Source organism: Equus przewalskii, chromosome 28 (assembly GCF_037783145.1).
Source record: "Equus przewalskii isolate Varuska chromosome 28, EquPr2, whole genome shotgun sequence".
In the NCBI taxonomy this organism is placed as follows: domain Eukaryota; kingdom Metazoa; phylum Chordata; class Mammalia; order Perissodactyla; family Equidae; genus Equus; species Equus przewalskii.
The window spans coordinates 13,861,020-13,887,974 of record NC_091858.1 but is presented as its reverse complement, the minus strand read 5'-3'; the positions used below and the strand labels follow the sequence as shown (position 1 = coordinate 13,887,974).

The window sequence follows — 26,955 nt, the reverse complement described above, 5'->3', positions numbered from 1 at the left end:
ATTGTATTCATTTAATTCATGCCTATTTAGCTTAAGCCAGAGAGTCATTCTCTTTCCTAAGATACTTTGACACATAATATCTTATTGTTTCTCTTTGTACTCATGCATACTTCTCTCCCAGTGGAGTTGGAAATATAGTTACTCTGTTTCTGGTCCCAGGAAAACTTCGTTCAGAGCATCAGAGCCTCACATCTTATCTTCACAGTTGTTCTTTCAGAAGTCTCTTAACTAACTTGTCTTGACATATATACTTTACCAAGTTCTATATTAAATAACGTATACTTGTATTCTTTATAGCTAGTTATATACAGTACCAGTGTCACCTTGGCCCTTTATAATGTAGCTTTCTGACTAGCACACTTTTCCATGGGAAAGACCGATTCGATTTACACTGCAGTCCTTGGAACAGAATGCCGTGACTTAGAAGACTCCTTGTGAGCATATGTATGGTCAACCTGTATATTTTCAGGAAAAGTGACCATATAAATTTTTATTTCAAATTCTTAAAGACAAAGGCATGGACTCAAGTAAATTCATTGTGAACATGTTTCTAAAGTTAGTTCTAATAACTGTTACTGAAGCCTGCAACCTTGTAAGCCCAAGTAAAAAAAAGACTTTTTTCATTAAAACTCTCATTTTTCTGTCTCCATTCCAGATAAAATGAACAAATCTTAGAAAGAAGAGGCAGTCCTTCTTGAAGTAACCTTCTTGAAGTGACATTTGCTTTATATGCAAGATGATTTAGCTGATACATGGATGGTCGTTATTTTAAAGATTGTAATTTGATTTTACTGTGTGCTAGATATAAATAACTGGTCCGACAAACTTGTAATTTCTTGGATAAAACAAAGTTAAGATTTTTTTTTTAAAAGGAGTCAATGTAAAGATAATTTCCAGAAAAATCTTTTCTAGAAGTATAAACTAAGCCCTGCATCTTGGAGCAACATGTCTGAAATCCAGATAACCTGCTTTACTTCCAGGTGCTTCATTTCTTTTCTTGATACAATAAACTCATATTTACTCAGCTTCAGAATTTTTGAATAATCTTTCCTTCCATTCCTTTTTTCCCCCCCCTTAACCATTTCTATGTACCAGTCCCTGTATCTCTCCCTTTGAAATTGCTCTCTGATTCATCTCTTTTACCCCACTCCATCTTTATCTTGTTCAGTCGCTTTCTCTTCCAAATCTGCCCTTCATAGCACCACCGTTCTCCTCCTAAAACACAGCTTTGTATTACTCCGCTGAAAAGGCTTCCTGGGACCTGTCGGATGCTATCTTACCTTGATACGTGGAGCCCCTTAAGATCTGCCCTTTGCCTGTGCTCTGTCCAGCTCTTCTTTTACCCCTGTGTGTACGTGATACTCTTACCATTTTGAACTTCAGTACTTAGTCTCTCAGACGTTCTGTATTCTCTCACTTAAGTTTCCTTTTGCACATGCTGTTCCCTTTCTGTTAAACATCTGCCCCTTCTTCCTCTGCCTGATTGACTCCTGCTTCTTAGCTGAATTACCTTCTTCTAACAACCTTCCTTGACCCCCTTTCTTCCCTCCTAGTCCTCCTTACGGCCTTGACCAAGTAGGTAACCTCCGTAAGAGTTCCCGTAGGGATTCCCCCCAAATTTACCAACCTTTACCATATTTTTTGTTTACTTTTTATCTCCTTGGAAGAGGAAATAGCCTGAACTTTGGTGGTAGTATCCTGCTCATTTCCTGGCCCCACTCTTTTACTACCATTTTGGACCAGTTATTTAACTTTCTGAGCTATAGTGGGTTGTTTTAGAATTAAATGAAGTGTTTATTTAGTTCCTTTTTTGGAAATATCTAGTATGTAGAAGATACTCGTTAAACATCTTATATATGAAGGAGTGAACAAATGAACATAAACCTAAGTTCCTTAGCTTATCATTTAAGGTTTTCCAGTGGCCACTGCCTGATGAATATGGGGACAAATTGGGCATGTGACTCAAAGCAAGTAAATGTTTAGTTATTTTAGTTCTCTAGGCATCCTTTTCAGGAACATAAGCAAGGGAAAGATTCCTATGGCAATACATCTCAGCTCTTCGGTGTACTGTTTTTATGACTTCTCTGAGCCTCAGTTTCATCATAAGGGTGTTAATAGTACTTCATAGGTCATCATGAGGATTAAATGAGGTATTCATTTTATGATTGGGGATATATAATGAGCAGATATATTAAACGTTCTCCATTTCTTCTCTAAAACCTTGTAGAACTACTGTGTTGTGCTGGCCTGGTTTCTGCGTCTTCCGGATAAACACTATATGTATCAATTCAGAAAAACTTAAGGATTTTTTTAATTGAAGCTACCACATAGATATGAGATCCTGTTTTTTATGTTAATCTTATTTAAACTGAAGTATAGAATGCTTGGAAGGAAAAACATGGCATATCAATAATGTAGTAAGCCCTGTATACAGTTTCCAAATTATATTAAAATCACATTTGCTAAAAATGTAAGGACTTTTATTATTTTGTGAAATATTCTGTCTCAAAGATATATGTTTCAGAACTGTTGCTTTTTAGAGCTCTGCTGTAAACTTCCTTTGAGTGAGTGGAAGTGAATTGCCCATTTTGTGCAATGAAGCAATTATTTCTTAAATGGCCACTTAAAAGCAATATAGTAAATTATTTCCAAAGAACGAGTGATGTATGCTTGTTGCATTGAGAAGATCGGACGTATTATATAATATTTCATTCTGACAATAAAAATCAGCAGAGCAGGGCTGGCTCTGTGACCGAGTGGTTAAGTTCGCGTCCTCCGCTGAGGTGGCCCAGGGTTGGGATCCTGGGCTCGGACATGGCACCACTCGTCAGGCCACATTGAGGCAGCATCCCACATCCCACAACTAGGACCTGCAACTAAGATATACAGCTGGTGGGGGGGTGTGTGTGGGGGGGGGTTGTTGGGGAGATAAAGCAGGAAAAAAAAAAGATTGGCAACAGTTGTTAGCTCAAGTGCCAATCTTAAAAAAAAAAAAAAAAAATCAGAGCTCCAGGCCTAATTTGTCAGTCTTTTAAAATGTTCTGTGTAAGTATAAAGGTAGAGAAGCTATGGATAAATAAAAATATCCCATTTGAGTGGAAAAAGGGTGTCTATAAAAGAATTTCTCAGTTTTCTAAGGAAAGAGAAAATCAAAGGCTAGTCTCAGGAAGTAGTATTTGGATTGTCACAGGGCCAGCTTCCTCTGAGCTGGAAAATTGCGTATTGAGCCCTCAAGAAGTGTGGCCGCCCAAGGTTTCACCTGTGCGTTCAGAACGCTGCCACTGGGTGGCGGTAGAGTCACAGCTTCATTTAGTCAACAAAGGGAATTCGGTGATTTTGAGTCATGGTGGTAGCTAACTAATCATCTCCATCTATAGGGACGAATGACCAACAATTAAAAACCACTGTTTTAGACAACAATAGATATGTTAGTTAGGCTTCAGGGATTGTTAATCTGAGAATTTATAAGAAAACTTAAAAACCACCTACTCTCTCTTTTTCTTCTTCAAATTAGAATTCTTTATATAGCTTCTATATAAAATGGTCTGTAATCTAACAAAATACTTGTGACATAAATCTCACTGTTTTATAAGGCAGTCTTTCTGTGCTTGAATATTTCTTAGCCCTGGGAAGTTCTTCCTTATCTTTATATAAATCCTGCTTACCTAAAACCGATTCCTGCTTTTGCCACGTTCTGTTTCGTTGTGCTAAGCACCTCTCCCTTTCCCTTACCATTCACCTCTACTGCCTGCTGCGCACCGGGATCTGGGATTTCCGCACTTTCAAGCTACTGGTTGCCCTCGTAGATCTTGGGGCAAGCAGAAGGTGGTAGAATTAAATAATTAAAAGGAAATATAGCAATGATCATTTTATATTTCCAGAACATTGTTCATCCCATTTTAATTCTCCATCTACTAAAAGCAAATTAAAGAGTATTTCATGTGAGCAAAAGGCAGATAAGATTATCAAGACAATTTTAAGAAGATTATAAGTTCGTGCATATAAAGGACACAGTAGAATTTTCTTAATTTGAATGGGTATTCCAGCGTTGAAGACATGGAAGAGTTTTTGTTGTCTGAGGAAGTGTTAAAGATTTAACAATTAATTCGGTATCATTTTTCAGATTACTCTAGATGTATTGGCTGATATGGGTCATGAAGAGTTGAAAGAAATAGGCATTAATGCATATGGACACCGCCACAAATTAATCAAAGGAGTGGAAAGACTGTTAGGTGGGCAACAAGGTAAGCTATTCAGAGAAAAATAAATTTCAGAAATTAGTGGTACAAGGTAAGTGTCAGGGCTGGCATTTGAACTCAGGCGATCTGACCCCAGAGCTCACACGCTCGATGGGAAAAGCACCTCCTGCCTTCCCCATCTCAGTTATTGGTATTGCCCTTCCTCAGTGCTCCAGCTAGAATTTGAGTCATTCTCTCTCTCCTCACACTTTATATCCTAAATATCTCTGTAGTCTATACTTCTGCCCTTTCCCACTTCTGTTTGTTAGAAGTTTCATTAGAAGAAAGCCAGGGGAGAGAAAGGAAACAATTTGAGTTAGTTAGTCTGCAGAGCTAATAAAATTGCAAGAGGGATGTGAAACAAAACCATAGGTTTTTGAGCTTGAGACTTACTTATTTATCTGTATTAAATTAACAAGGATAATGAAATTAACAAGAATTATGTATTTTAAACTTACTGTAAGTGACCATTTCAAGCTATTTCACAGTTTTTAGAGGATAATGCTTCTTTTTAGAGCTGACTACATTGTAATTAGTGTGTTTCTCTTTTGTATCAGATATAGCTTCATGTACATTCACGGTAGAGTTCAGTTCAACAAATAATTGTGGAGCCCTGCTGTATGTACAAGAAACTCTGTAAGAACAGATGAAATTGATCCCCAAACACATCTCCATTACTTCTCTTGTCTTTGGATGTACTTGTTTAATATAACCTTATATATTAGGTTCAGATTACAAATAGTTTAGACTTGTTACAAAATGTCAATTATTTATGACAAAGCTTTCCCTAAAATAGAGCCTGAATGGTTTTTTTTAACATGTTGATTGTTCTTTCCCACAGGCACCAATCCTTATTTGACTTTTCACTGTGTTAATCAGGGAACTATTTTGCTGGATCTTGCTCCAGAAGATAAGGAATATCAGTCAGTAGAAGAAGAGGTAATGTACATCAGAATTTTTAATCTTTTCCTGAAATCTGTGCTTCAACCTATTTTTCCAAGAGAGATAAGCTTGTCTCACACTGACTCATGGTCACTTGCCTATCTGTTATTCTGTCCCTTAGCCATGCGGTGGAATATTCCCAAAATTAAAATAGGTCTGTGGGTTAGAACTATGCCACGTTACTCTTACATCATAAAGCTCAGGTTTCCAATGGGTAGGCCAGATCTGTCTTTCTATTCTGGAGACTTTCTTGAAAGTCATGTAACCCTATTACAACTATTTTCTTACATCGTTAAAATGCTACCTAAGAATGATATGAAGTGAGAATCTCGCCTCTTAGATAGCAAATATCTTCTCATCTTTATTTTTATTCAAAGTTATAAAATGTGATTATAAAATAATATGCCTAATTTTCAGGTATGCCTATGAAATCTGCCTCATTAGTGGAGTCACCTTTCATTTGTCCAGTCACATTATTTGAAAGCACCAGAGTAAGGGTACTTGTATGAACCTCCTGGTGGACGGATGCCTTAGAGATTCCCTCTCTACTGATGGTGTATGCCTCACATCTTATGCATAAGAAACAAAGTGCATAATGGCATCAGCATAATAAATAAGCTGGCTAACCTAATTCCATTATTTTGCAGAGAAGGGCATCCCTACATTTTTGTTGTTTGTTTTCTGCTTTTGACTTAGTGCTCATATTCTTCCCATTCCAGGAACCAAGCCCTGTTACCTAAGAGTAGTATTTCAGCTCGTACTTAGCCAGTCTATCAAGAAAGCATCTTGTCTTCTAGTGTCATATTGCCTAGTCATTCTCCTGATAGTAAATTTTGATAATAATGTCAAAAATGTGGTGAATAACTTCACAAATGGAGCGGTGAGATAATTAACTCTTTGAGTCACTTTTGTGAGAAACTTAGGTCTTTAAAACATTTTACTTTTCCATAATAATTCTTTTTAATTTGAAGAGTGGAAGAAGGATGAGTAGTGTTCTGAAGAAAGTTATTCTACTTATCTACATGTTTTATTTAACTTCCCCTGATCTGTGCAGTTATACTTTGAGATCCCAAATTAAAGAGATGATAGGAATATTTCACCTAGGGAACAAAAGTTTTTGGTTTTTAAAAATTCTTTATGCTTATTTTTAACAGTTGTTCAATGGGGTATTCATTGAATGTGGAGAGTTTGACTTAATCAGAGTGTTGCTTCTCATTCTCAGTACCATAAAACAGTAATGTGGATGACTTTAGTGCAATATTTTATTTATATGTTTCCCTACTGTATTTGCAGAAAAATCTTTCAAAGCTTCTAGTAGAAAATAAAAAGAAAATGCAGAAGTTTAATGTTTATGTCTGTGACTATTTTCTCACTAGAAATACTTATTCATTAAACGTGTTGATCAATTTATAGTGAACTCCTATTTATTTATAAGTGCTGAGTCTTAGACTCATTAGTGAAACAATGTGATAGAATTGAAATGTTGAGAATAACAGAAGGAATGTCTTTAGAATTATACACTGGCATATATTCCCAAAGTTAATTATTTTATTTTATTCCATAGATGCAAAGTACAATTCGAGAACACAGAGACGGTGGTAATGCTGGCGGCATCTTCAACAGATATAATGTCATTCGAGTAAGTTTTTAAAATTTTAGGGTGAAAATTGGATTACAGGGCTTGCCTGAAAACCAAATACAGACGATGAAAACTTTTTGTTAAAAGTCGTATTTTCAAACTGTTGAAGATAATCAGTCACCTGTTGCCCTGCAGTCAGTGTCATCCTCCTCCCTCCAATATAATCTAACCCCTCAAGACCATTCTTCCCTAGAAATAGAGACACCCAGGAGACACCAGCGTGACAAAAAGAAGGCTGGATCAGCTGGTACTGGTGATTCAAATATGTTAATGTGACTCCCAGCTCATCCACAAATGTAGATGATAGCTGACAGTAATTTTTGTTATCACCATTTTAAAGTAGCATTACAGGTCTGGATTTCCAATCTAATTGAGGCAGTAATTATATCAGAATGTATACATCTCTTAATCTTAGTATCTTAATTTATAATATGGGATAGTTGACTGCTATATGCTTTTTTCCAAGGGGTATCATGAAGATGAATAAAATCTGTTGAGAACTGGTTTAACCCTTTGGGTTAATAGACCTGTGAAAGTCACACCAGTGTGCATCAGAACTACCTGGGAGGGGCCGGCCCTGTGGCCAAGTCGTTAAGTTCTCGCGCTCCGCTGCAGCGGAACAGGCTTTCGCTGGTTCGGATCCTGGGCGCGGACGTGACACCACTTGTGAGACCACGTTGAGGTGGCATCCCACCTGCCACAACTGGAAGGACCTGCAACTAAGATATACAACTATGTACTGGGGGGATTTGGGGAGATATAGCAGGAAAAAAAAAATTACCTGAGAAGTTGAAAAAGATAGATTTATGGACCCTTATATCCTAAAATTCAATGAGTCTGGGGAGGAGTCAAGGAATAGCCTTTTTTCTTTAACTCCTCAGGTGATTTTGAGGTATAGCCAGGGTCTAGTGCAGAATAACAAAGAAAAACCATAACTGAAAATTAGGTCACTGAAAGCCAGAGTATTAACTGAATTACACTGACCTGGCAACTTTATCATTTTTACATAATGTTTTAAGCAAACAAAACAAAAAACAAAAGTTGAAACTTCCTAAAGGAAAACACACTTTTCATTTTAAATCAAACTGCCAATTAATATATATTTCAGTAATTTGCTTCTTTCTTCCTCATCTTAAAGATTCAAAAAGTTGTCAACAAGAAGTTAAGGGAGCGATTCTGTCACAGACAAAAGGAAGTATCTGAGGAGAATCATAACCATCACAATGAGCGCATGCTATTTCATGGTGAGTGTCATGACAGTAATTATAGACATCTCTGAGCTTTTGCAAATTCCAATAAAGTGGAAAGCTGTATTAGTGTTGTGTTAAAAATGATTTGTTTTAATTTTTTTTTTAATTACATCCTGGTACCAACTTTCTAGTGCATTACATGTTAGTACTGGCTTTCCAAGGCATGTACAATGAAAATGATTCATCCAGAATAGTTTCGGAATGTAAATTGCAAGTTGAACCATCTAGATAGTGCACTATTTCTATTGTAATTTAGTATAATTGTTTTAGTTTATCAGATTATCTATTTTGCTTAAAGTAGGATTGAGTGAAATAATCTGTATTTTCAAAGCCACATTGTACTTTGCTATCTAAAATCTCATGCTATCTGCAGAATCTCTTTAACATCCTTGCTTGGTAAACCCAGTGGGTTCCTGAAAAGATTCTATTACATGATAATAATCTATATGTAATAGACCATCTTACAAAGAAACTTTTCATGTATGCGTTATTAATAAGTTAATCTGTCAAGTGCAAATAGTGTGTAGGTAATTGAGATTCTAGGAAGGGGTTCAAAAGCAAATCTTTCTATCTTTCTGTTTTTAGGTTCTCCTTTCATTAATGCCATTATTCATAAAGGGTTTGATGAGCGACATGCTTACATAGGAGGAATGTTTGGTGCTGGGATTTATTTTGCTGAAAACTCCTCTAAAAGCAACCAGTATGTTTATGGAATTGGAGGAGGAACAGGCTGCCCCACGCACAAAGATCGGTCGTGTTATATATGTCACAGGTGAGCATCTTGCCTTTCATGTAATGGTTGCTGTCCTCAGGTCATGACCCAAATTAGTTTCTCAGGCTCTACAGAAGCCACAGGTTATCCTCAGTCCTACTCTTAAAGAATCAGACAGGTTTGGAAGTTGGGTAGGAATAGCTTATCAGCCTCTGCCCTAATAGGAGCAGTGACAGCAGAGCTGATACCAGTGGTTGTAAAAACCTGACATATGTCAACTAGTCCTAGGTTACAATGAAATTCCCTCCATCTTGGCTTTCTCCCTGGGTTCCACTTTCCTTGCTTCAGAATCAGAACAAGAAAAGATTGAGAATTATTTCTGTAGAGCAAAGAACTTCTAGCTGTAGTCACTTTTGACCTAAAACACACAACTTCTATAAACAAGTAGAATCTTCAGTGTGTTTCTGATGTTGTTAGTGATGTTTTAAGTCAGGGTATATAATTAGCTTTGAAAAGTCCAACTTCAAAATATTAACTTTGGAGTTAGTAGTAAACAAGTGAATATTAGCTTTTTAAATAGGATTTTAAAACTCAGAAACTGAAAAGAATAATAGTATACTCTCTCTGAAGTCAGTGAAAAAAATTCCCTTCCATGTTCCCTTCCCTGCCCAATAGAAAAAATAAAAAGAGTTGTACTTTACAAAGATTGCAGTTTATTACATTTCTCTTTAAATTAGCCAGATGCATTATTTTTGCAAAGTCAAGTTAATGACATCTTGTAATTCAGTTAAAACCTCAAAAAGACCCATATAACCTTGAAATTCATTATAGTTGTTGACCTTAAAACTTATCTCTCTTAGTTACATTATGAAAAATATTAGAGCAGTCACTGTTTCTAAGATGAATGCCGTATGTCCAGAAGAAAATTTCTTTCCCTTATGGCTGCTGTGGCTAGTAACACATAAAAATTACCAAGAACATGTAACATGCAAAAGTTTCTCTTTGTTGCTTCAAACCTAACTCCTCTGGAGACAAAATGAACCTAAATAAGCAATAAAAGTGAACCTAGATGAGGATAACAGTCACTCATTAAAGTTAGACACACAGGTGTGTCTTAGCCAGGATTTCCTAGAAAATGGAACTTGAAGCAAAAGCCTATGTACTAGCACTTTCTTGGCAAGTGCAATCCCAGAGAAACAGGAACGAGGGCGCAAAAAGAAGTAAGGTGGAGAAGGAGGCTGAGCAAAGGCAGTGAGGTGCCTGTGAGCTGGCCAGTTTCATAACGGGTGCAGTTGCTTGCTCAGTCCATGAGACATCTTCAGAGAGGCTGCATGAACTGCTATATCTCAGAACAGTACATCATGGGAGAAGAGAGCTGAATTATCTGCTGGTCGGCAGCTGCCCCACAGGGCATTGGTACCCCGCCTTTTGGGCTGCTGCATTGCAGAATGCACCACAGTGCACAAGGTGAGCCAGTGAGCAGGCATGAGTTGGTACTCTCCACCTGCCCATTAGCAGCCTGCAGCCTCATGGGCCAGCCTGGCAGGTTCTGCATCTTCTGCCTCTTTAGCAACAGGGAATCCCTGGGGCAGGAAGCAGAAGGCAGGAGGAAAGGCCTGTCGGGTCAAGCTTTGTGTGACATGTGGACTGGGAGTAGCCACGGCAGTGGGCCCAGCTGGTTGAGTAGGCAGAGTGCATTGATACCATAGTGTTGCCACAATGTGAGGATGGAGTTCAAAGAGCCTCTGTCTAATGTAGATCGAAACCCTTGTCTCTGGGACCTACAAGAGAATACAGTTGACACCAAGCTAGCATCCCAGTGGGTCATCAATAGCATCACACTAAAAAAGCCAGCTCAGGCAGTACCTAGTTGTACTGGGTATGGCACCATTTTTAATTGACTCAAAGTAGTGTCTCTGATTAGTCACAATGCAAAGATCATACTCCATTACTGAAAACAAGCTATTTACATTTAACAGTATGACCAATCTTACTGATTAGTTAAAATGTTTATTGTTTATGTTAAGGGCTTGGCAAACTTTTTCTTTAAAGGGCCACATAATAAATGTTTAGGGCTTCACAGGCCCCATGATTGCTGTTACAATGACTCAGCTCTGCTGTTACAGTGCAAAAGCAGCCACGGCCAGTATGTAAATCAATGTGTGGCTCTGTTCCAATAAAGTTTTATTTACGATAACAGATAGCAGAGTAGATTTGGCCCCTGGGCCATAGTTTGCCAGCCTCTAGTTTATTAACACGCTTTCTTCCCAATCAACCTTTCTTCTCTAGAATATTTAACATCTGCCCCAATTCATATTTCAACCAGATAGTATGATTTCCAGCCATACATTTAAGATAAGTATTTTTGTGTATGACCCAATTTTACTGTTATTTATCTCATCCTAGTTTTTACTTCTCCATAATGAGTAAACCCAATCTTAATTTCAGATGCTGCTGCCGTCTGCTTAATTTTCTTCACTTTCCTCCTATCCATCCATACAAGAACTCAGTTTCCGCTGGTATTTCTTTCTTTCCACTAGTCAAACCTTGCTAGGTGTTTTCTGTGACTGATTCCTAAACCACACCAAAGCTACTTTGTGTAACTATTGAGCCTAACTGTTTATGGTAAATCAATATATCAAATCCCATTCCATTCCTACTCATAAATTTGAAAGTGACATTTAAATTAGCTTGCTTTATGTTAAAACTTTTTTAAAAAATCAATAAACCTAATGGTTATATCATTCTAAGATTTAAAGCTTCTGTCAAAGTATTGCTTTCCTTTTTTCTTCAGACAAATGCTTTTCTGTAGAGTGACCCTTGGAAAATCCTTTCTACAATTCAGCACCATGAAAATGGCTCATGCCCCTCCAGGACATCACTCAGTTATCGGGAGACCAAGTGTGAATGGGCTGGCATATGCTGAGTATGTCATCTACAGAGGAGAACAGGTATCTTACTCATCAAATAAGCATAAGAAAGTTACTAAACATGTCAGTACAGAATATGGAGACCACGCAAAAGTTAAAGAAAATCATTTAATGAAATATCTACCATATAGCATTAGTTGCTTCAGGTCAAAATGAAGATATCAAAATTCTTTGACATCAACTTTGCATACAAAACCCATTAGTCACCTGTTAGCCAAGTAACACAGTGTAATCAGGAGGGCTGCTGGGAAGTAAAGGCATGAGATCTCAGTCTGTTCTGAATTAAAGCTTTGTATCCTTCTTACCCCAAGATGGCAATGGAGAGCTAAGAGCAGCTGCCATTTAGTGGGTCTTCTTCGTGGATATAGTTGCCACAGGCTTGGTCACATGAGTTGAGTCTCTATACTTCTGAACATGGTACTTTACAGAGAATGAAAGATTTCTGAGTCATAAAGCTACAGCACTTTAAATTCTGCCAACTGCTTGAGGCTCCAAAATGAAATTGTCAGCAAGCAGGAAAGCTTTCTATCATTTTCAACCCAGTCCTTAACTCTTACAGTAATGCTAAATGCATACTGATTTGTCTAAAAACAAAAATCAATTTGAGCTTAATTGAATTTCAAATGGATACTTAACTATCCTGATGGAGAAGAGAAGAAAAGGAGAAAGAAGAAATTAACTAAATACAAGTAAACTATGAAAACAACATTTCATCATATGCCATCAGTCTTGGATCGGGTCGGGCGTGGGTTTGGGGGAAGAATTGCAGACAAATCCTACACTCCACATAGTAGACGTGCTGATTGTGGTGGTGTGGACAAAGCAGTGACACTCTGTTAGGTGTGTTATAAGGTGGAGGAAATGAGTCAATGTGTTGACATGTTGATTTGGGTAGCTGTGGCTCTCACTGTGGAAGAAGGGACATACAAATATGGAATGGGAGAAGGTAGGAATGACTCTGTAGGGATGGACTGAAATTGGAAGTATTGATGTGAACTCAGGGTTTCTAACATATATATGTGTGTGTGTGTGTGTGTGTGTGTACACATGTAAATATATGTAAGCATAAGTATATGTGTAAGAGTGTATGTAAACTTATGTATGTATATGAGTGATTATGTGCATATATTTTTTAGCACTGTCTGCTGGAAGTAAAGAAACCCCAGTAGCAATGAGTATACCTAGAACCCAGATTTTGGCCTCTAATACCATTCTCCACTGTAACAATCCTGGGCTCTTTGAGGAAACAGTTAATTCCACAGCTGGAGCAGATTAGGAGCAAGATAAGCCTGGAATATCTTGTTGCATCAGAAAGTAATGAAGTGCTCAAAAAAAATGATGGGGGCGTGTCACAAGGACACAGAGCTAGCTTGAAGGGTAGCCCACTGGCCAAATCTGGAACAAAGTCCACACCAAAATAAGCACAGTTATAAATATTAAACTATTGGAAAAACTAGAAATTCGTGATTCTATACTGACAAGAGATAAATAAATAAATGAAGGGGGAAAGAAAGCTTTTACTTACTGTAGAAAGCCAGGATCGGATGGGTAGATGCAGAGGGAGTACTGGATTTGGAAAATCATCATCTTGCAACCACTGTGGTAAAGATTAGGTTGGGCAAGAATCAGGAATGGATGCTAAATTTAGGGGATGATTTTGAAAAGGAAAAGGATATTTGCATGGTAGCCTTATTAGTTACAAAGAAGAAAAAAAGTCACAGTAATTATACATTGGAGAAAGGGGACATACCTTGACCAGATGATCAAAATTGACATTATCAATGAGGGGCAAATAGACATAGAGTGTGCCTCCAGATGTGATATTCTGAGAAGCGTGTAACGTCATCTATGCAGTATTGCAGCCAGGAATGTTTAACCTCAGTCTAATCAAAATGAGAAATGTGCTGTTAATAAAAAATGTGGGAAGATTCGATTCTTCAAAACTGGCAATGTTATAAAAGACAGAGAAAGACTTTGAAAACTTTCCAGATTAAACGAAACCCAAGAGACAAAACAACTAACTTAAGGTTCTGCCCCCAAATTGGATCTGATACTGGAAGAGAAAGGACATTATTAGATCAGCTGACAAAATTGGAATATGAAGGGTAGGTAGATAAAAGTATAATATCAATATAAAATTATAAAGCTGAGTCTGTTCTTATGTAAGAATATCCCTATTCTTAGGAAATAAATACTGGCATATTTAGGGATAAAGAAGCATGATGATGTCTATAGCTTACTCTCAAATTATTCGGAGAAAAAATGTGGCTGTGTTTCTTTCTGTCTGCCTAGTGTATGTAGAGGTAGGGGAAAAGTGCACATGGTAAAGCAAATGGAGTAAATGAAACCTTAACAGTAGGTGGATGTAAAGGGTATAGGTGAGTAAAGGGTGTACAGGTGTTTGGGTTCCGTTTTAATTTTTGCAGCTTAGTGATGGTCAGATCACATACAAACACGCAAAACTATAAGTATGTTCATCACTGTCTTGATTATTATGATGAGAAATTTAAACAACCTAAATATTCAACAAAAAGGGAATGTTCAAATAAATATTAGTATATTTGTATGCCTGTGATTAAATTTAACATGACATATGTTAAACTAAACATGAGAGCAGTTATCTCTGGATATTGAGATTATAGATGATTTCAGTTTTCTTTATCATACACTTTTCAAGATTTTGTAAGTTACCTATGGTAATATAATTTCTTTCATATTTGGGTGGAAAAATAATAAAGGATATTTCAAAAATAATAATAGGTAGGCATTTCTAAAATTTACTGATCATTCAACAATTTCCCAAGCACTTTGGCTTGATAACTTGTATGAAGTCTCTTTCTAAAAGAATTAAGAGAATGACATGGTCCAAACCTTATTTGAAAGAAAAAATTACCTTGAAAAATGAAATACGTGTAGTATTTGTTTTATATCAAGGGAGCACACTTGTTCTTCCATATCTCAGTGTTCTTGTCCGCATGGATAGTGTTAACTGTAATGTCTACTAATTGAGTCATTTCCTGTGGGCAGTTTCCCCAGTTATGGTGAAGTTTTCCTTTACTGACTTTTATTTCATTCCCCTTAGTTGTAGCTTAAATCATCCTTCACCCTTAGTATTTCAAACTTTCAAGAACAGACAAATGTCTTATTCAGAGGGTTGATTTGAGGGGTATTATTCATTATTGATGGGATTGTTTCTTTCTTTAGAATTAAAAAGATATGTTGAAAATTAACTGAACTTTGCTTGCAAAGGAAAATGCCTCTGATTTGAATATATGACTGAACTTAAAATATCAGGAATCTGTGTGTGTGTTGTATTTTAAGCTTCACATTAAATTCGGCTTAAAGAAGAGGTGTTCTCTGGTCACTGGTCGCTATAGATGTTTAGCCTATTTTACTGAAATGATATGAACAATGCAGAATTATTTAACCTAGAGAATGGAAGACTATAGAATGATTTATAGAATGATTTTCCAGTATACCAGGTTATTCAAGAGAGCATGCTATCCCTTCTTCCTCTCTGTGAAGAATAAACTGAAAGCTTTTGAGTTTAAATTTTAGCATTAGTCATTTGGGTTAAGAAGAGTCTCCTGAAAGTCAGTTACCAAAAATGGTTGTTGAATCTTTTCTTATAGGAACTTTCTTTTTAAAAGATTTTATTTTTTCCTTTTTCTCCCAAATCCCCCTAGTACGTGGTTGTGTATTGTAGTTGTCGATCCTTCTATTGTGGCATGTGGGACGCTGCCTCAGCATGGCTTGTTGAGCGGTGCCATGTCTGCGCCCAGGATTCGAACTGGTGAAACCCTAGGCCACCAAAGCAATGTGCGAACTTAACCACTAGGCCACGGGGCCAGCCCCTATAGGAACTTTAAAAAAAAAATATGGTCTGTGCTTTTATAGCTAGTATGGATTTAAAGTGACTTGACAGGAAATAATTGTTGGTCTGTCCTGGGCCCTTCTGGTCCTGCAGTTTAATAATTCCCTCACCTTAAATCCCTCTGGACTTTGAGGTGATTAGTCAGTGCGTCAAACTGTACACAGCAACAATGCAGTAGCCTAACCAGTAGGCACCAGAAGCACTCCAATAAGGACCTTTCCTTAATGCACACCGTGAGCATCTTAGACTCTGCCTGACTGAAATTTACGTGTCAGGATCTCCTTCAGTAGTGTGCTACCAAAATGCAAATACTGCTGTTACTGACCCTTCTCCTTAAGCAACTTTTCTGCAAAGAAAAAGGATGTGCCGTACACAGTATCATAGATATTAAATTTCACTGGGACAAAAGGAAGTAGGAATATGCCTCACGCTCATTTTGACACTTAGCATCTGCCAGCTTGGGTTATTTTTGAATTCCTTTTTTTCTGTGTCTGGTTTATCCTCTCAAACAGCAGGGTCCATATCTCACATCAGAGTGCTTTGTACACAGTAGATGCTCAATATGTGTATATTGGTGTTGAGTAAATAATTTGCTTGACCATCAAACCGTCTGGTTGACTAATCAGTTTTTCCATTTTTCCACCAGTGTTTGAGCTTCTCTAGATTCTTTATGCCCAGCTCTAGAATTCGCAGTAGATAGCTGCCCTAGTTTGTTTCAGTAACCAAAAGCTAAAATGCCATTTAAAACCATTTCAAGAATTAAGTAGTGTTTAAATTATAATAAAATAAAACCACAAACTATTCAGTTATTGAAATTTCAGATTGGAAAGTCAGGAGAGGTGAGGATTGTTAATCTTGCTTATTCCAACTAAATGTACTAAAGATGGAACCATTGCTGTTTCTAAGCCAAACCATAGCAGACTGGAATTTTGGAAAAGAATATTATGAGTGATAATGGTTCCTTATGTGTGTAGAGACAGTTATCCATGTAAGGAACTGTAACTTTTGAAAACACATTTAAACTTTTGTTCTTTTTGTCCTTGCTGAGACCTTCTTCAGGAGGGACTAGTCTCTGACAAATGATAATAGTAATGACAGTAACATATTATTAGTAATAACTAACATACTAGATTCTTACTCTGCCTGACCTGTCCTAAAATCTTTGTATTTAATCCTCACAAAAGTCTTAGTATTATTACTGTGCCCGTTTACAGATGAGAAAAGTGGAGGTACAGACATGTAACAGTTTCTGCCTCCTAAGATCAGAGGTGTAAAATTATAAAGAAATAATTTAGGACATCTATTACATGTTTATTTATGCATTTTACATATTGAACAGTCCAGTTTTTTTTATCCTTAATTCTTTTTATTATCTTACTCCATATCTATATGCAAGTAATTTGTAGGTCTGCATTCAACACGTTATTTTGGGGCCCAAAACACTTAGCTCACCAAGGAATCTGTTTTTCAGCCACACACCACTCTGAAATACTGAGTGTAGTCTTACCATTACGTTATATTTAGGGTTGCAGAATTCCTGTGTAGTATACATGGTTTCAAGGGGGTTTGCCACCCCCCGACCTGCCTTGGGTTGTCTTCGCAGTGATTTCTGGTTAAGGTTTAGAACAAGTTCCTCTGGGCAGGCTTCCCTTCCTACTACAATCAGCAAGTGCTCTTTCCAGTCTGGACGCTGAGCCTTTGCTTTTACACACTACAGGAAAGAAGAGGCGAAAGAGAGAAGAGAGGGGGTGGAAGGTCTAAAGCTGAGCCATTATCTGTCCTGTGAAAGTTGCCTTTAATTAGTCAACTTAAAAATTATCTCTCAACTGCTGCCTCTAAGTTATTGGTGACTCAACACACCTCACCCTTCCTCCTTCTAGCTCAGTCACATGATCATCTTTGATTAATTTGAAATCAGTTCAACAGAAATATTCTTTGATGTAACTAACTCTTATTGAATACATGCCGTGTGCCAGCCCTCTGCTAGGTGAGGTGAAAGAGATAGATTTTCTCTTGCCTTAGTTTTCCTGTTTATGGTATGTGGCTCTCTAATGAGGGATGAGTACAGTGTAACTAATTTACAGTATTCGAAGTAGAAGTAATACAGTTCTCTAGATTAAAGGATTTATACATGTTTATATACAGATATGTAGATGGACCTCCTAGTTGTTCAAGCGCTTAGTAATTGGCTGGCCTTCACGGGCTCTTGGGTGTTTGTAGAATATTGGTTAGGATCAAGAGCCTCTGAGGCTTCCCCATTAAGTAAGCTTTAATATTGTCCCTGCCCAAAGGGTGATGCGTTTTCCTCCTGTCCTCTCCAGGCGTACCCAGAGTATCTCATCACATACCAGATCATGAAGCCGGAAGCTCCTTCCCAGACCGCAACAGCCGCAGAGCAGAAGACCTAGTGAATGCCCACTGGTGAAGGCCAGGTCGGATTAGAAGCTGGGACTGGATTACAGTGGATTGTTTCCAACAAAATCAATATTCTCGAAATCCCTGACAGCCTAGAAATAAGCTGTTTGTCTTTTATAAAGCATTGCTATAGTGATGAAAATAGTATGAGTAACTGATACATACTCAACTGCTACTGTTCCTTTTGAGGAAATGTTTACAGGGGCGGCCTTTGAACATATCTCAGGCTCATTTTCATTGCAGTTATCCATTTCTGAAACAAGATTGCTTTGATCTAGACTTGGAAATGGAAAAAAAGAAGACATAACCAGTGCTTTCCCAGATGTTCACAATTCACACACTACATTTGCTTTGTTATATATGGCGCTTGTATATAACAAATATACACATACTACAGGCTCGTTTTTAGTTTTGTCTAAACATGCATCATTGGCTTTTTTTCCCTTTTTTTGGCTTACTTTGAAAATGAGCCAGAGCCTTCTTGAGGACATTTTGCACAAAGTCACACTGACTAAAATCATTAGCAATGCAACCCAAGCTTCTGGCTGAGCAAGACTTAGTTTCCACTTTTTTTTCACTTCATTTTGTAGCCGCACTTATCAACGTAAAGTGAGATGGAAAGGAAAAACATCAACTTTTGGTTTCTTTTTGTGAATTGGCCAGTCTTACAAGGGAAAGGCACAAACGTGAACCTGACTTAGGAGCTCCCAAGTTCAGAAAAGTCAAAGCCGACGGGGGCCACTTGCTCTTTCCCATACAAGCCCGCTTCAGAGGCGTCAGGTCAGTGCTGGAGGCCCAGGAAGAGCACAGCAGGAAAGGTGTGAGGGATGCCGCGTGACGTTCGGAGGTGAAACACCTGGGGGGCTGCGGAGGAGCAGCCTCCAGAGGACGTGAGGAGCGTGTGGTTCTATAAAACCGCAGCAGGGAAGGATTGCGGGAGCTCCTCAGAGAAAAAACGCTTCTCTTCACTTAATCCGTACCACCAGAATTGTCGCCCCCAAAATTTGCCTTATTTCCAAGTTCAGTGGAATCATTGTACTTCATTAAAGTTACAAAAATATTGCTTTATTGTTTCTCTAGTTTGGAAAGCTAGGATTCAAGTCCTATTTAGGAGATAGGTATACACAAAGGCAGGAACTTTTTTGTTTATTCAGTTGGGGTTTATTTTGAGCGAGGTGCTTCAAATAGTTTATGTAGGCCCCTGCACTAAACTTGTGAACCATTTCTTCAAACTGCTTAAGAGACAAGGAGAACAAAAAGTGAAACCAAAGCTCCTTCAGTTATTTTTTAAATGAAGGTGAAGTACCATGCTGTTTCTTCGTGAAACAGTGTTTTTTCTTTTGTTTGTTTTGATCACCATTTGCCAAGTGCACATTGACCCTGTAAAGAAGTATCCCTTGCAGTCCTTACACTTGCCCTTTTCACCTTAACTGATGTTGAATTGAGTGCATTAATTTGTTTACTTCCACATGCTGTGCATCTACTCAGCTTTGAAGCAAAAGTAATATAAATGTGGTGAAAAAAAGAAAAAACAGTGTGACACAAACTTGCCATTTCAACTTAAAGTCCTGAAAACTAATTTGTTCCGTTTTTTAATGCAGGTTGATTAAGCTGTGACCTCATTTAATCTCCTAAAGAAAAATAAAATGGTTACATGCAAAAATTCTAGACTAGGCTCTTAACATATTCAGTTTGCTTTCTTTGGGGCTTCAGTCAATGCTAGACCTAGGCATCGGGAGCTGGTTTGAGTTTTATAGCGGAATCTTGCATGGGTCCTCAAAATTAAATCAAGAATTAGCCTCAGTTTTTGCTTCTATTGAAGTTTTAGTGACCCAAGCTGGGTGTTTGTGTCTTGGCTACTTGTTTAATAGCACTAGAATTCCATGCGAAGCTGCGAAGTGTGATGTTCATTAAGAGGGCTTTTTTCCTCCTTTCCTTCTTTTTTGCTGTGTGTAACAATGGGTTGAAGGATTTGGCATCTCTGTAGTTACCAGTAGCTGTGAAAGTGTATGTTACTTGCCTCCCCACTTAGATATAGTTTAAAATGGTAAACACAGCTGTGATTTTTACTTATGTAAAAGGTTAATACGGTATACATATGGAAAGCTTTAAAGCTTCATTAAAAAGATAAGCCACTCCCCGACTGTGGTTATATGTTGTTTCCATCATCCTGACTAGATTAATGGACATGCCAGTTTTAAACTTCAGCCTTACACTTGAGAAGTTAAACTGTGGTTCAGTATTTAAACTGCCAATGTTATGTATCTAATCTGTTATGTTCTGTGTGCCGAGTAAAGGTACTGTGTAAGGAAGACATTTGCAGTGCTTCGTGTCTTGTAATGAATCAAGTATATAGTAGTTCTCGAAAGAATGTGTATATATTATTCATCTACTAAAGAGAATGGGTTAATCAATATCTCACAGGAGCCAAATACATTTCTCGAAACTTGAAAACCAAAGGTCGTCATGAGTGCACTCAAGTTAGCAAAAGTTGATTACATTTGGAATTTTCCATCTATAGCAGTGTGAAAAATCCTTTGGATTATAAAAGTATGGCATTAAATTAGGCTGAAATCTACTTAATTTCTTGTATATGCTCTATATAGAAACACTACCAAGTTGAGGACTTACAATATGGCCTCCCCTGAAATGACCCTTCTGTTTCCCAAACCACGTAGAAGAGAGAATCTGGACACCTCCACCAGCTTTACTGCAGTTCTAGAATCAAAGGACTTCTGGACCTGATGGTTCCAGTTTATTGGGTATTGGCCAGCTGGATACTTGACTCAGGTATAAGTTAAGTGCTCTGGACTGGACACTTGCTCCTTGTACTTGGCCTCCTTCCCTTTTCCCCAGATTGCTAGTCAGGAACTGTAATTAGCTCCAAGAGTTACCTTTGACCCAACTCATTTTCCTCCTTTCTTCATCTTGAGTCTTGCAAAAGGAGACTGTACCTCTCTTTCCATCTCAGAACCTGAACCAGGTGTTAGGCTCATGTACTCTGCTCAGAAGGGTCTGCCACTTTGTTAACAAATGACAGCATGGAACCCAGAGTTTTAATTCTATGCAAAATAATAGCCGTACAATGAGAAATCTTATTTACCTTTTCCTTGTTGGAAATTGGAATTTCCAGCTTTTCAGTAACATAAGTAGAATAAACTATATTAGTATGTTTTCATAAAGTATCATCCTTATGCTCATTTAAGCTTGATGTTAGTGACTAGACTAATTCCCCTTTGCTCTCAAAATAGCAAAGTGCATTGATATATACAGAGAAATGCCTTAAAATGGCAAATAAAGTAATATAGATTAATATTGTATTATTATAGCCTTTATACAAAAAATAAAATTTTGGTATGTACTGGAAGAACAGCGTTAGAATGCAGTAAGCTGTCTAGGTTTTTCTCTATTTCAGTACATCTCCCAGTTGCACAAAGGGTTATTTTGGACATTGCTCACCCTCCCTTTTTAAACATATGCACTCTCTGGAGTCCTGTAAACAGCCTTTCAAACAGAAATGGTGTATATTTCTAAACACCTTTTCTGCTAGTGTGTCCAGATCCCATTTGTGTGATAATCTGTCATAAACAGGCTTCTGACTGTGTTTCCTATTGGGTAAGTAACTTGCATGGAGCTCTAGATTTTAGTGATTCAGAGGCCACTCAAAACTGACATTAAGATAGGGTTTCATGTTCAGAAATTTATTGAAAGACTAAAACTTGTTTGATGTCAAATCATTGACAGAGAAATGAAAAGAAAGTAACTGTGAAGATAATATTTGAGCTTTGGTTGGACACATCTAGCATTTGAAAAGGAAATGCATCTTTTTAAAAACCACTCTAAAAAGTGAGGCTTCTTCAGATACCTTGTGCATTCTGAAATTAATAAACAATTAAATACTTCGTAAGAAACCCTTAGCTATGGCAGAAACTTTTTAACCTTTTATATCCTAATAAATAAAACATTGTAATTCCATTTCTTAGTGTTTGAAAGGTATCAATGAGTCAGGTCTGTCTCCATGTGTCTCACACCTGTTACGCTTATTTGATGAGGTGTATTTCATAAGTCTTACTCCCTTACGTGGAAAGGAGCTGATGGAATCAATCCTCTCCAGTTTCTCTATGTCTGAAACTTCTCAGCTGCCGGATCTACTGGTTTGGAGGAATGCTAGAAAGATCTCAGAACCTATTAAGTTTTGTGTATGTGGGGCTACAGCAACGACTCTCGAAGCGATACTATGTAGAATTTGCGGATTGCACAAGCTGTTTTTAATCACTTTGAAATATAAACCATGGTGATAAGTGAAAAGCAGTAGGAAGCTAAAGATTTTATAAGCTCTCTCAGCCCAGATCTGCTCGTGGTGTGACTGGTTTTATACGTCTACCAGAGGGTGCTGCCTCCTTTGAAATAACATTCACGCTGTAGAGATGGTTGCATTTTGACTCTTCGTTCTCTCACATTTTCTTTTCTGATTTACACTTTCACATCCCTACTCTCACCATACCACCCATCTTTTCAAACAGATTTCTTGTGCTTCAGAATTCAGATTTCCTTTTTTATGTGTCTCCCCAGTTCTGCAGGCAGCCCTGAGAGCCCTTTGTTGACTCAGAGTGTTTGCAGAGAAGTGCAGTTAAACTCTTGTAGTGGGGTGTCCCTCACGCACTCCAATGCCCCTCCCAAGGCTCTGAATGAAAAGCTAGAAAACAGACAGTAAAAATCAGGAAGGAACCAAAATCTTGGAGGCTCATAGCCTAGACCTAGAAGATGACCTCGACTGTATAACCATTGTATTCATTACACAAAATATTTAAACCCTTCATGTGCGTATAATACCTGCTTCTGCTTCCATTGTTTCAATCTCATCTGTCTTTGTGGTAGCCATATTTGTCTTTGATCCCTACAAACTAAAAAGGTACTTTTATCAACAAGGTTTCTCAAAAACATTTACAAAACCAGCTTTGAGGAAATCTAGAATGTTGCCTGGCAACAGCATTTAGAGTAGTAATTGTATTTTCTCATTGTGATGTTGGTCTGTGTAAGTAACCAATGTAGTGACTGCTTGGTTCCTTATTGGTGTTGTTTTTATTTCTAGTCTCTGTGGGACCCACCAGTGGCAGGGGGCTCCAGTCCCCTTCCTTTGCTTTTTTGCATTCGTCTGTTGGTAGGATTGCCGGAAAAATGCAAGACACCCAGTTAAATTGGAATTTCAGATAAACAAATAATTTTTTAGCTTAAGTATGTTTCATGCATTAATTGGCATATATTTACAGTAAAAAAATTGTGTTATTTATCTGAAATTCAAATTTAACTGAGCATCCTGGTTTTTTGCTTTTTTTAATTTTGTTTTACTAAATCTGGCAACCCTTTCAATTTGGTCATGGAAAATCGCTTACAGCATGTGAATTCTTCTAGTCTTCACTGTCTTTCACTGGAATGGAAGCCTTTTTCTCCTCACCCTTTGCTTTCCACAAGAGGGCATCAAGGAACTTAACCTGCCTACATGGTGGGTTTCTATTTAAGACATCTTTATGATTATATTTAACCTGTAATTGTGCTTTGGCTAAATGTCTAACTTACAGTACTTGTAATTGTTTAATATTCAATAAAAACATTTTTAAATATACTGTATGTGGATAGCACTCAGCTCTGAAGTGTTTTCATTTCCCTGTTTGTTCATTTCAACCTGATCAACCGTAATGCAACTGACCTAAAACTGTGGGAATACCAATAACAATTCTCCCTCTTGTCTTCCTGGTGAGATCTGGATGGGCAGAGCCTTGTCCTCACCCGTAAGCCCACAGGAGAGTGACTCAAGTGCAGCAATAGCAGGAGCGGCCCAGCTTCCTTTGAGAAATATCTCAGAAAAGAAGGGGTGCAGGCTTTGGAGGCAGACCTCGCACCAGTTCCCGGGGCAGCTCAGAGTCCCCACACAGAGTCTATTACCCAGAGACTCACGCCCTCCACCTGCTGTATTTTGGGGGGAAGAAGGGAGAGACTTCCTCCCTCATATAATGGTAAACATGAAATGCCTAGCACAGTGCCTGGCCCAGAGGAGTAGGAAAGTTTTTTCCCTTTACTTCTGCTCTCCTTTCTCCATGCCTAGTGATTCATTAGATAGTAAACTGAAAACCAGAATGTTACCTGTAATTTCTTCTCCAGAGGGATTGTCAGAGTCACAAGGAGACATAAATTAAGTACTTGGAAGCACTGTAATAACCCTGCAAATAACAATGAACAAGATACTTTGTGTACATTGTCATTAATGCTAACAACGCTGCAAAATATATATTTTAATCCTCATTTTATAGATGGAGAAACTGAGACTCAAAGTGATGAAATATGTTATATCCCAGAATTCTTTCCACTATAGACTGTGATACCAATTGATATTGTAGGAAAACACAACTTGGGACCCCAAAATATGTCTCTTTGTCATAAGGATTATATTAGGCTGGTTGTTTTTAAGAAACAGGGAACATAGAAGAATCTCTGAAAACCAAGTAGAAGTTACCCTTTGTAAAGACATTTACATTCCTTAGGGAAATCTCCATTTGTAAGGATGTCTTCTTCACTGTACCAGGAAAAGGGAGGTGAGCTTATCTCTAGAAACTCTTATCAATGCAGAAAGCTGTGACTTAAATCTGCATAACAACCTTACCCTTGTTTACTGTGCTTTCTCGATAACCTCTCATAACTGACCCCCCCACCACAACATCTTTTGTCTTTAGCTGAAGATGGTATTTGTGATGGTGGTTTGGCCATTTTGGCAAGTTATTCAGTTTTCCTGGTTCTCTCCCATGTATACAGGAGGTATACATGTTATTAAACTTTTGTTTTTCTCCTGTTAATCTGTCTCATGTCAATGTAATTCTTAGACCAGCCAGAAGATCTTAGAAGGGTAGAGGAGAAATTGCTTTCTCCTCGACAGTTGGTAAGCCAGCCAGCAGACTTCACTAGTAGGACGCTGCTCTCTCTGGGAGGACTGCAGCTGAGAGATCCTGGACCTCTGACAGGAGCTGGCAGAAGGTAAGAGTTCTTACCATGTCAGTCTTCTGGATCTCTGCTTGCAGGGTCCGAAGGAAGTGAAAGCAGAGATTTTTCCTTTCCAAATTTAATTTAGCAGGAGAAAATATTTGTGTAGCTGGTTCCTTGGACTTAGCAACTCTGGTAAATTTGGTAGAGTACTCTTGGCTTTACTGACCCATTTCCTCCTGGAGATGATCATTGTTTGTCTTTGTCTCTGTCTGTTGTCTTGTTTATCTTGTTTTGTGTCTTAAGAGCTTACTTTGTGACCAATGAGAATATCATCTCTGGTCTCCACCGTCCGGAAGGTGCACTTACTTGGGTGCATCTTGGTAGCCAGTTGAATGGACCAGGGTTCCAAGACACAAGGTCAGAAGCAGCACTCTCTCTGGCCATGCCAATTCTCAAGGGATTTGTCGTAAGGGGTCCTCTTCCATAAGGGGCCTTTGTCATCTCAACCTTCGTTGCTTTGTTAGTGCTGGAAAAGCTCATTCCAGTACCACCTTCCCAGGGTCACAAATTAGCAGTTTTCTGACTGGAAGTATCTCACATTTTTGTGGAGATCGGAGACACCATTTTCACTACTCCATCCTTACTGCCTGTGCAATGAAAGCCTTTGCTTTCTCAGACTATTTTGAGAGTGAACTTTCTGGATCTTGTGAGGGCTGTATCCTTTGCCCTTTCCTTTTGGGCCACCTCCATGATTAAGCCATAAAAAGGCTCATTGGTTGGAGTCAATATTGAGAAGATCCTACTTGTCAATGACCAGACAATTGACCCTGTAGATTGGAAAAACTTCTAAATTTGAAAAATTTTTTTAGAGAGTTCTCAGTCTAAATAATTGTCCTGAAGTTCTAGAACATAGAAGTCTTTCAATTTCCATCTTAGTTGAAACTCCCTCATTTAAAAACAAGTTTAGTTGGATGGGCAGGTCAGTCCTTTGATAGGCTAGGAATTGAAAACAACTGTCTTTGTCTTGCACATCTGCAAAACCAGGAATGGCTCCAGAAACAGTTCAAAAGCTCACGTACATTTACCATCCCCCAAACCTGCTCTATTCTTCTCAAAATGCTTGGAGATATTAGGATATTAGAAATAGAATTGTCCTGCACTTAAAAATTTAAAGTGCCTGAGACCTCTGATAATAGGCAAAAATGCCCCAAAAACTCCATCTTAGAGAAAACTTGAATACTTTTCTCTGTGCCTTTGTAATGTAAATTTTATACCCCCATCTTCTCTGGGAACTAAGATCCATTCTTTGATATTCAAACCTTAGGGAGAAGTTTCTCATCAGAAGGAAGGAAAAAAAGGAAATATTTGGAAATTGGTCAAATGAAAAAACTTTAAATGTCCTCTCCACAAATATTAGTAAAAAGCTTTAGCAAGTGAACTTAACTTTTTCCAACTGCCAAAACAAAATTTGGATCCAACTGTTCTTTTTTTTTTTTTTTTAAAGATTTTATTTTTTTTCCTTTTTCTCCCCAAAGCTCCCCAGTACATAGTTGTGTATTCTTCGTTGTGGGTTCTTCTAGTTGTGGCATGTGGGACGCTGCCTCAGCGTGGTCTGATGAGCAGTGCCATGTCCGCGCCCAGGATTCGAACTAACGAAACACTGGGCCGCCTGCAGCGGAGTGCGCGAACTTAACCACTCGGCCACGGGGCCAGCCCCCCAACTGTTCTTTTATAAACTAGTAAATCTTGTGTTGCTCCTGATTCATAACCATAATTTAATGAAAGCTATAAGATCTCTGTTTGCATCTATGTGTTTGTATGTGTGTTCATATATGTATGTTGTGATTTTTTCTTTTTTTACCTCTGGATAGTATTGCCAAAATTAGTTGGTAATGAGTGATATTCAATTGGATCTAAAACAAACAATCACAGTAATTAAGGATTGAGTCTTCTAAATTCTCAGAAACATACTAGAAATGA

General features: G+C 38.0%; 1 protein-coding gene across 1 annotated transcript in view; it reads left to right on the top strand.

Moving 5' to 3' along the window:
* TNKS (tankyrase) overlaps positions 1-23,623 on the top strand; it is a 202,131-nt gene extending 178,508 nt beyond the window's left edge. Inside the window, exons 21-27 of the mRNA XM_070598134.1 lie at positions 4,124-4,244; positions 5,080-5,177; positions 6,745-6,819; positions 7,958-8,063; positions 8,655-8,841; positions 11,576-11,732; positions 17,907-23,623. Of these exons, the coding sequence (XP_070454235.1) occupies positions 4,124-4,244; positions 5,080-5,177; positions 6,745-6,819; positions 7,958-8,063; positions 8,655-8,841; positions 11,576-11,732; positions 17,907-17,993 (831 nt within the window). The 3' untranslated portion in view covers positions 17,994-23,623. The remainder of the gene's footprint in view (positions 1-4,123; positions 4,245-5,079; positions 5,178-6,744; positions 6,820-7,957; positions 8,064-8,654; positions 8,842-11,575; positions 11,733-17,906) is intronic.
* The last annotated feature ends 3,332 nt before the right edge of the window (positions 23,624-26,955 follow it).